Consider the following 10,155-nt stretch of genomic DNA (forward strand, 5'->3'; position numbering starts at 1 on the left):
ACCATTCTTGTTCAGCACATTTAATCAAGATCATTTACTAGAGGATTGGCTACATTAAGTAAATGTCTGTAAAATATCTTTGGAGCAACGTAAGATCTTCTCAAATGCTTGGTGTTCATGTTAACCTTAACCCTAACTGACTCAGACTATTGGACAGCATTAATGTGTAACAGTAACTAGGATCACGAGAGAAGAAGGGAGGGAGTTGCCATCAATGTGTGTGTGACTGTGTTCGTGCGAGAGAGAGAGAGAGAGAGAGAGAGAGAGAGAGAGAGGAAGGGGGGAGGTAGCGTGTGACTGTGTGTGAGAAAGAGAGAGGGAAGGGGGGGGGGGTTAGTGGGAGGGAGAGTGGCACATACATCACACCATTACACACCTGTCAGCACAGGTGGTTACTACGGCAGCCACAATTCCGAGATCTGCATTCTAGAACCCATTCACTCTCCAAACCAACGTTCTCTCTGTCTGCCAGACAGCCAAGAACTTTTCAACAGCCCTTCTTACTTGGATGAACTTTTCTGATCAACATTTATTTTATTTCCCCCCCCTCTTTTTTAATTGTTGTTATCTCTGGTATTAATCGGCAAGTTTATCAATCTTTATTGATTGATTATCTGTGAAAAGAGATGGCTGACTTCCCGTCCAAGGTAACCACGGAGACGAGCTCGCCACAACCCAACCAGGGCTTTGCCATTTCTGCCTTCTTGGACCTGGAATTCATCAAAACCATCCCGGCAATACTCATGATGGCTGAGATAGTGAGTTACACTGCATTCAGATTCAATACTTTTCATTCGGTCTCCTCTTGCTCTCAAAGTACTACATGTTCATCTCTTTGGAAAATTACGACTGTAAATGTTTTATAGATCCAGTAAGGTATTGTTCCTGTGAGAGTTTGTTGACAGAGCTTGAGTAAATTATTATAATTTAAACAAAGACCTTTACCGTTTTCTTCCTAAAGCTAAAACCTTCCTGTTTGAAAATAACCAGTCTGTATTCTTGTCTGAGCACGATGTCAGAGTAGATATCAATACTAAAATATGTCCTGTAACATCATTACCTTAATCACTAACTGCCAATGCCACACCTCGCGATGACATTATTGTCCCATTTACTCAAATTTTTAAGGAGGGTGGAACCATGGCCAGGAGCCAGATAAGAAGGATCTCCCTGCTGGTTATTCAGTTAGTCATCCATCCAACCACACGTTGGTCATGGTTCAGTTCATCAGAAGGGAAAGCTTTGAAAACGCATCCATTTGACTGCCTAAGTAGGCTGATGGCCACCTTGGCATTACAAAGTTGTATTTAGCCTGTGAGAGACATGCTCAAGACTGATTTTGACCCTACCTAAAGAGGAGATCTGTTTGGTTAGGTTTGTTGGAGTGACCAGTATACGCCTTAAACCAATCCCTCACATCTGATGTGTCCTTATAAACCTCAAAATGGAACGGACAGGGATGAATTGGGGTTCTTGACAAGCTGCTTCATTGCCGTTCATTACACCTGTTTCAGTTATCTGCCTTGACGCAGACACACAATTATTGAGGTATGGAATGTGTACCCAGTCAAACTTTGAACTCCAGAGGTGCTGGAAGAGTGTTGAGTGAAAATGATAAGATTAACTTGACTGAAAGAAACTGGGAACCGCCCATACTTATACATACTTGTTCCCTCCACCGTCCATGGAGGGAACAAGCTATCAGGCAACGCTATGAACCTGCGTAGCATGTGTCTTTGACTTCATGATATTAATCTTGTTGCATAATGAAACAGGTATTTCACTGTTCTTGGTGCAGAGCCAACTGTGTGTATTCCTTGCACAGTATACATTACAAACAGAGATAAATGAAAGTATTCCTTAATGTGGTTATTCCGGCTACAGATCGTAAAGGTTAATAGAAGTTGTTGTTGGTTTTGTATCAAAGTGATGTAGCTTAAGCTAAGCTTCTGCTCTGTGAAATACAAATACTGGGCAGTGCTAATGTTGTGTTAGATGCTGACAGAACTCAAAGTAGTTTTTTTTCAAAACCTCATTCAAGTCCTTAGAGAATATGTCAAAAATTATCAGAAAGATGACAAATGTAAAGCTGAGCAATTTATGGTTTGTCCTTTGAAGGACCGGCAGCAAAAGACAAAAGTGTGATAAAAACTATATAAACGGTGTAAAACTGTAACTTTCTGCAGTTGTAACCTCAGTGAAGTTGTAACCAATCACAGGGTCATATTTTAATCTCTTTGATCTGTTCGAACCCATATGAAGGTGAACCTTTGACCCAGTCGCCTGGTGTGTTTATGTTTGTGTATGTTTATGTGAGTGAAGAAGGGGACCAAGGAGTGGTGAAGAATGAAACTCTACCTCTGAATACATAATGGATCATCCTTTTCTGTTGAGAGAGTGGGCAGAGAGAGGGAGAGGCTGAAAGACAGGGGAGGGAGAAACAGGCAATGCTGCCAAGTTTAGCGAACAATTCTTCCAGAGTCTGACCTTTTTATAGACTTTTCCTCTGTTTTCTCTTCCCCCTCTCCTCCTCTCCTCCTCTCCCCCTCTCCTCCTCTCCAGGTGCTGGGCCTGCTGGTGTGGGCATTGATCGCCAGTACCACATACCAGTTTGTGCCAGCCTTTGGCTGGGTGATGTTTGTCAGTGTGACCCTCTGGATCCTCACCATTGCCCTCTTTGGCATGCTGCTCGGTGGCGTACACCACAAACTGACCTCTGTGCCCTGGCCGCTGGTGGTAAGTCTCCTGCCCATTGCTACTGCTACAGGAGTCAGGTGGCTGAGCGGGTAGAGCATTGGGCTAGTAATCTGAATGTTGCCAGTTCGATTCCCGGCCAGTGCCATTGACGTTGTGTCCTTGGGCAAGGCACTTCACCCTACTTGCCTCGGGGAGAATGCCCCTGTACTTACTGTAAGTCGCTCTGGATAAGCCCGCCTGCTAAATGACTAAATGTAAATGTAAATGTACTGGCTACCTGGCTGACTGGTTTATCACCTGTTTTGCATGGCTGATAACACAGTTTTGCATAGCTAAGTGCCTCGAAAACACATCAATTGTATGGCATGAACACGCTGTTCCTGGCACTGTTACTGTGTGTTGAAGTGACCATCCTATTCCCTGTCTCCTAGGTGATGGTGTTTAACGGGGTGGCAGCGGTGCTGTACCTGACAGCATTTCTGACTAACGCGGCTGTCATCCATCCCTATCGCTTTGCCCCTTACTTTTACAACCACACAGCTGCTGCCGCTGTAAGTCTGACACAACCTGATACCTGTTTCACAAACACAAACACACACACACACAGAGACACACACAGACACACACTCGGATGTTACAGATACTAGATACTTTTTAAAATTCCCTAACTCTCCCTGGGCAGCTGTGTCTACCAGACTCGACTCATACAAAGAACCAGTATTCAACCTAAGCCCTTTAAGAGTCTGTTCTCTGTTTGAGTCTAGGAGATCAGTGGTCAGGAGATTCTGCAGGCTGAAGACATAGTCGTTCAAGTGATAAGTGTAGAGACACACACACTCCTTGTAAATAGTTGCAATGAGACATACAGTCGGAGGTGGGAACTAAACAGTGTGTTTTATTTGCTGTTTGACTAACAGGAGGATCTAGACCATGTGACAGTGACAAGCATAGGTACACACGCCTTGTGTGCCAGGCCAAAGTCCCTGTATACTGTGCACATGCCCAAACCACTCACACACACACTGTATACGTACACACACACACAATGCCATGACTGAAGAGTTGTCTAAGCTGTGGGGTGTTAGTCAGTTATTGACATTGGTAGGGTAATAACAGCTACTGTCAACAGTGTGTCCCTGGGAGTCTCAAACCAGTTCAATTTGAATTCCATTTGTCTTGCCCTTTTTTACAGTCAATGTCACAAATGTCTATACAGTTGCCCACTGCTCAAAACTGATAACCAAACAGCTCATAGACACTACTTTTTGTATTCCCCTGATCTCCCTGACAAGCTGTCCAGCTGTGTCAGCCAGCCTCAAGTCCTGTTCAAGCAAGGCCCAGTAGTCAACCTAAACCACCAAAGAATCTGCTAACTGACGTATTTAGGTCTAGTAGATCAGTAGCCAAACCCTGCAGACTAAAGACACAATCGTTCTCTCAGCTATTAGACATATTAGAATATATATTCTACTATCTCTCTCTCACACATCAAGACACACACAAATAAACCACACTCATGGATTTTGGTCCGGTTCCCTTCATGACCATAACATGGATTTTTTCATAAATCTAAATTCACTGAATGCGTGTAGTGAATTCCTACCCTAACCCTAACCCTAACCCTAACCCTAACCCTAACCCTAACCTTAACCCTAACCCTAACCCTTAACCCTAACCCTAACCCTAACCCTAACCTTAACCCTAACCCTAACCCTAACCCTAACCCTAACCCTAACCCATCCGAAGAGCGTATCTGAGACAACAAAAACGAATCATGTGTGCTTACCGCTGACTAAGACTAGTCACATGTGCTTAAACTTTGTGTGCAGTTCTTCGGCATTGTGGTGACTCTGACATATGGAGCGAGTGCCTTCTTCTCCTACCTGGCGTGGAAGGGCGATGGAGGGAATGCAGCCAGCAACACTGTGCCGGTGTAGGAGCAACCCTTCCCTACAGAGGCCGGACTCTCCTGACTCTCTGGACACACTAGACTCCACTGCACTGCAGTCTACACTGAAAGACTGGTACACAACAGAAACGTTGCCAGCCATTGGGACTCTGTAAAAATACAGAGAAAAATACTTAAAGCCCCTCACTGCACAAGACAAGCACCCTCAAGCACTTGTTGGGTGCTGGATGTATACTGTTTACCGTTGACCTGTTGGCTACTGTTTCCTCTGTGTATAGGATGATTTATTTGATAAACTGGGGCCTTGGCAGCTTGCTGAGTCTTGACTATGGTTGCTGTGTGCATGACGCCAACAGACGTCAAACTGGCGTCCCACGGCAACTATTGCTATGCTGACAGCTGTTAATCATTCAGATATGTGTTCATGTTGGCAGTACAGCGTTGCACAGAACTGTACTTTTATTCTATATGGCTGTGGTTATACTGGACGGGATAGGGCTCTGTGTCACGGGAGCTAGCACACCGACCTAAAGGTCAGTCAGGGGGTGGATAGAGACTTGTCCTGGTGCTCATAACCATGTCTAAAACACTCACCTGTGTCCTTTCTAGACCAAACATGAAATGATGTGTTTATTTATGAAGCAGTAGAGTAATGTGCCACTTGATATGCAGTATCCCTTTTATACAAATATCAGTTTGAAGACCTATGTAAGTTTGAGTTTAGGAGCTGTTGGTCCCAACTTATCAGTACTTAAATTAAATAAACTAGAATGTGATTTTACAGAACGATTCAATATCTTTATTTGTAAAACATGGATATTTACAGACAGTATGTACAAACCAGTGACATACAGTGCAATAAGTCCTATATTAAAGAAAGGTAGAAAACACTGTTTATGTATCAATCAATGTTATTAATACATCATGAATAGACAAACTTCCATTGGCTAGTTGGACAGTGGTGGTACCACTCTAAATGAAGAGAAATTTCGATGAAAGATGCTGATGCATTTTCACTTTACCAACTACAAACAAACCATCTACCAACAAAACAGTAAGCAAAAAAATGACCTTCACATTTTAATTTTACAAAACAAAGACATTTCAAGTGCTTCAGACACATCGGTTACATTCACAGGCACAAGACTCAAGTTCACGCTTAGTATGTACAGATAGATGTTGCTGTTTTCCCATGGTAAGGATACAGGTGTCTGTATGGCGGAACAAGGGAAGGTTGTCCGCAATGGTAGTCAGCAGACTTGTAGCAGAGCTCGTGTTCCTCTAGGTGAACTGGTAAGTCCTGCAAACACTTCATCCTCTGTTGCCCTAAAGTTAATGTATATCTGTATGATGTGTATGTGTGTGTGTCACTCCAGTCCTGTACTTGTAGTCTTCTTGTTTAACGGTTTGGAAGATGCAGAGTTTAGGGACCTCACCACAAGACCTTGGCTAAGGTCCAGCCTGCGGCCCTCACGCTCCTGCACACACATAGTAACTTTTTTTTATTTCTTCATCCGTCAAAGGGCTGTATCAACGGCTGACTACCCAGCTGGAGCCAGGAGAGGGAACTCTCAGACATGGCATGAGTAACTACTCACAGCTCTATAGTCGACAAACATCTCCTTGAAGGCCACAAAGTCGGTGAACGTCAAAAGCATATCGAAGATGTCGTCGGACACTTGATCCTTGTGCTGCCTAGAACAGGAGAGAGAGAGAGAGAGAGAGAGAGAGAGAGAGAGAGAGAGAGAGAGAGCGCAGGAGACGCACATTTGAAAGCAGTTGAAAAGGCATCATGTGACACCTAGGGGCCTTGGATGAAATGACCAGCAGCTGTAATGTTGAAACGCTGCTTACTTCAACAGCAGAGTGAAGGAACTCATGCTGAAGTCAGGAATCCTCTGTATCAGCTGTTGCTCTAAGTGCTTCTCCAACAGTTCAATCTGGAAAGGACATCAAATGTGATACTGTATGTATTGGAGTATGAGAGAGAGAGAAGGGGTGGATGGGTGGTAGACGTCTTACATATTTGTTGAAGATCTGAGTGTAGCTGAGCTTGTTCTCCTCAGAGTCCTCAAACTCCAGGTAGTGTTTCTCCATGAAGTTCTGCTGCAGCTGCTGGAACTCCTCCTCTGAGAGGACAGGAAGGAAAAACAACCGAAAATCCCAAACGAACATTTAGCCGCTGACAATAACGTCATTCACGCAAATAATAAAACCTGTGTTTGCACCATCTGCATTTTCACCTACCCATAATAATGTCTTCTATGCTTCCAATCACTGCATCGAAGGCTGCTTCAGCGTCTGTCGAGCTGGGAGATGGAGCACTGACATAAGTATTGGGTGGGGGTGATGTTTAAATGATAATATACACACATACGCTTACCTTGAAACTGCAAAGTCCTCCTCCTCCATGTCCACCATTTCAACGATGTTACCAATGTTCTCTCCGCCTATAAGACCTAACAACACAGGGATAACAGACAAAAGTCAGAAAACGACGTCTTGCACTAGCAACAGGTGTCATACATCAAAGCTAACGTTAGCTTACTACTGTCACTGTAATTCTACAGTGGTCTAGCGAACTAGCAAGGAAGTGCACAGAAAACGAAGTGTTTATCGAGCTACGACGTAGTTAGCTAACAGTTAGAGCTAATTCATTCTTCTGACAAATTGAGGTTGTTTTCCACCCATTTAGTACGGATGTTACGATTGTAGATGTCAATAAATACAATATATAATACACTCACTACGCTCTTTAATATCCATCCTAAGCCGATGAATCCTGCTGACGTTAGGTTTGCTATATAGCTAGCTAGCTAGTAGCTAACGTGCTTGATGAAAACACCGAATCAGTCGCTACCAAGGCAACGAAGAAAACATGTCCCTCTCTACACTCTGTACGGAATGAAAATACATCGCTAATCTAAGGTTCCGATATGTTGCATAAATAATAATGGTTTTCTGACGCAAGTCTTGATATGTTGCATATTTTATTCACACAATTGTGATCGGATACACAAAACAAATTATGACAACTTTGGACAAGATACCTCACGTTGACAAATATTTATTACAAATATCACAATCCAGAAAACAATGATTCTTCAGCAAATCACATCTTTGGGAACCCTGGGGCTATTCTTTTAAAGATGTATAAATACGACTTATTCTAGTTTATCTTTTTCAGTCCTGCAGTTCTTTCCAGCCATGCTTGGTTTAACAAAGGTTGCCCTTCACACACCCATTCAGACAGGAAGGACCTGAGAGCAGAACTCTTCCTGATCCCTACACTTTCTGAGCTCCTAACTAGTTTGAATTCTTCACAACATTGTGCATTCTCAGATCATTTAAATAACCCAACTTCCCAAGACCATTTTCATGATTTGATTTAATTTATTCCCAAATAGTTCTAGTGGATTTTAATTGTACACAAACAATACTTTTAAATCACAGTTTTTTTTATATATAATTAATTTAGCCTCCTCTTCAAACACAATATTCATTCAATCAATCCAGAACAATTCAAGCAAAGGGGAGAGTCGGTCGGCCTATCGGTGGTGGTTGTGCCTTTGACATGGGGTCAGAATAAAACAGAAGAATCACAGAGAAATGTCAGAGTTCTGAGCTGACAGGACCAAAGGACAGACAGAAGCTCCTGCAGGACATGATCCGCCATCCTGCTTCTGAGAGGCTGGAGGTCCTCTCTGGATCTAGAGGTGTGTGTGTGAGTGTGTGTGTGTGTGTGTGAGTGTGTGTGTGTGTGTGTGTAGGGGTTTGTGCCTCCTGAAGGCTGCCAACTTCATGGTTCCTTTTCCATACTCCACCAGCATCCTGTCCTCCCACCCTCTCTCCCTCCCTCCCATGTCCCCTGGATGTCGAGTCCACTGCTCTTCCATCCTCCCTCAGCTCAGCCCTTCCTTTCTTCATGCCCAGCCCAGGGTCCCAACGTTAAAAGTCCTGGCTCTGCCTCACAGTCCTATTGGTCAGGGTGATTACGGGGTGAGAAGGGCGCTAGATGAGAGATGATGTCGGGAGAAGAAGCGGAGGGGGGGGGGGGGGGGGGGGGGGGGGGGAGGAGGAGGGGGGGTGTCTCTGTGTCCTCATTGGTGGAGGTGGTGTGTCAGGACACGTGTGAAATGAGTCTGACGCGAGTCTGGATGTCCTGGCGACAGAGCGGGCATGTCTCCAGCTGTAAGGCACACTCCATACACATCCCACTGCAGGGACACGAGGAGAAGACACACACACACACACAGAGAGGAGATGAACAATGTGACAACAAGAATCAAACGGATCAATTTCAACTAAGTCTATATACTTGTGCATTGTACAGTAGATGACAGATCCTAGTAGTGGATGTCAACCAGAGAGGACAGCAGTGGGTGGGGGCGGTGGGGGTGCTCCCAGATCTCTGTGTTTCTGTACCTGTGTCCGCAGGGCCTCAGCTCTGTGTCGGCCATCAGGTCACAGCACAGCGTGCAGCAGTTGTCCCGGATGCTCACCTGCTTCAGCAGGGCCAGACGCCGGTGTCTGAGAACACACACACACACACAATCAGAAGAATAAGAACAACCATGTATTCTTTACTGTTTTTATTTATTTATCCAAATGACCTACAGGGGGTCACATTCACAAAGGCAAGTACACACAGTCTATAAGCATCGACCGTACAGCTCTGAAGATATGGAGAGTCAACGTCATTAACAGTTTTCTGTGCGGAAAGGAAGCGCTTCTACTAGACCAGTTAGCTGTCTACAGCTGAGCCTAACCGTGTGTGTGTGTGTCCTACCTTGGCAGGATGATTCTCTCGTCCGAGGCTAGGGAGGCAAAGTCGTTGAAGGTGCTGAACTTGACGGAGGGTGGGTGGCGGAAGGGCTTGGCCCCAAAGTTAAACTCACACTGCTGGTAGGACATGAAGCTAGCTGCCGCAAAGAAGCCAGATCTGGGAAGGAGGAAGGGAGGGATAGAGGGAGATGGATGAGTGGAGGGACAGAGAAAAGGGAGAATTGGGAATAGATAGGATCTACAGGTACACTTGCACTTATAGCAATTCATATTGTTTGATTTGAACTTGTTTAACTACATGCTCTTATGGTTCTTCCCTATGGCACTTATTTTGGTTGTTCACAATGTGTGCTTCATGTTTTGGCTACCCGCAATGTTTTAGGGGCTGTCTTGTTGTTATGATCAGGGACCTATGCACTTTGTAAAGCTCTCTCTTGGAAGTCGCTTTGGATAAAAGCGTCTGCTAAATGAATAAATGTAAATAGGAGAGGATCAATGATTAATAAGACTGTAGGGAAGGTAGAAAACTGTGTACGTGTGTGTGAGAGAGAGAGATAGAGAGAAACAGGTAGAGAGAGGTAGAGAGGTAGAGAGAGGTAGAGAGCGAGAGGTAGAGAGAGAGAGAGAGAGAGAGAGAGAGAGAGAGAGAGAGAGAGAGAGAACGCGTGTGTGTGTGAGTACTCACGTGGCTGAGGAGAACACCTGCTTCTCGGGGGGCAGCTGGTGTCCATTCAGATAAAATATCATCTGCTTCTTACTGAGGT

The 10,155-nt window shown here is 44.5% G+C and overlaps 3 protein-coding genes across 3 annotated transcripts; 1 reads left to right on the forward strand and 2 right to left on the reverse strand.

The window, feature by feature from the left end:
- The first annotated feature begins 354 nt into the window (after positions 1–354).
- LOC124477295 (plasmolipin) lies at positions 355–4,776 on the forward strand. Its single transcript, XM_047035012.1, has 4 exons — positions 355–758; positions 2,563–2,736; positions 3,129–3,248; positions 4,527–4,776. Exons 1-4 carry the CDS (start codon positions 627–629, stop codon positions 4,632–4,634), a joined length of 534 nt encoding a protein of 177 aa, XP_046890968.1. The 5' UTR covers positions 355–626; the 3' UTR covers positions 4,635–4,776.
- Positions 4,658–7,483, reverse strand: LOC124477294 (ADP-ribosylation factor-like 2 binding protein). Its single transcript, XM_047035011.1, has 7 exons — positions 7,354–7,483; positions 6,990–7,065; positions 6,854–6,915; positions 6,629–6,735; positions 6,461–6,546; positions 6,205–6,301; positions 4,658–6,084 (listed from the first exon to the last, which is right to left on the reverse strand). The coding sequence occupies exons 1-7, from the start codon at positions 7,370–7,372 to the stop codon at positions 5,974–5,976; spliced, it is 558 nt and encodes a 185-aa protein (XP_046890967.1). The 5' UTR covers positions 7,373–7,483; the 3' UTR covers positions 4,658–5,973.
- Positions 7,484–7,657: 174 nt separating this feature from the next.
- On the reverse strand, positions 7,658–10,149 carry rspry1 (ring finger and SPRY domain containing 1). The gene is made up of 4 exons (XM_047035014.1): positions 10,077–10,149; positions 9,396–9,548; positions 9,032–9,136; positions 7,658–8,823 (listed from the first exon to the last, which is right to left on the reverse strand). The coding sequence occupies exons 1-4, from the start codon at positions 10,136–10,138 to the stop codon at positions 8,727–8,729; spliced, it is 417 nt and encodes a 138-aa protein (XP_046890970.1). The 5' UTR covers positions 10,139–10,149; the 3' UTR covers positions 7,658–8,726.
- Between the last annotated feature and the right edge of the window lie 6 nt (positions 10,150–10,155).

The sequence above is a fragment of the Hypomesus transpacificus genome, chromosome 14, assembly GCF_021917145.1.
Source record: "Hypomesus transpacificus isolate Combined female chromosome 14, fHypTra1, whole genome shotgun sequence".
Classification (NCBI taxonomy): Eukaryota; Metazoa; Chordata; class Actinopteri; order Osmeriformes; family Osmeridae; genus Hypomesus; species Hypomesus transpacificus.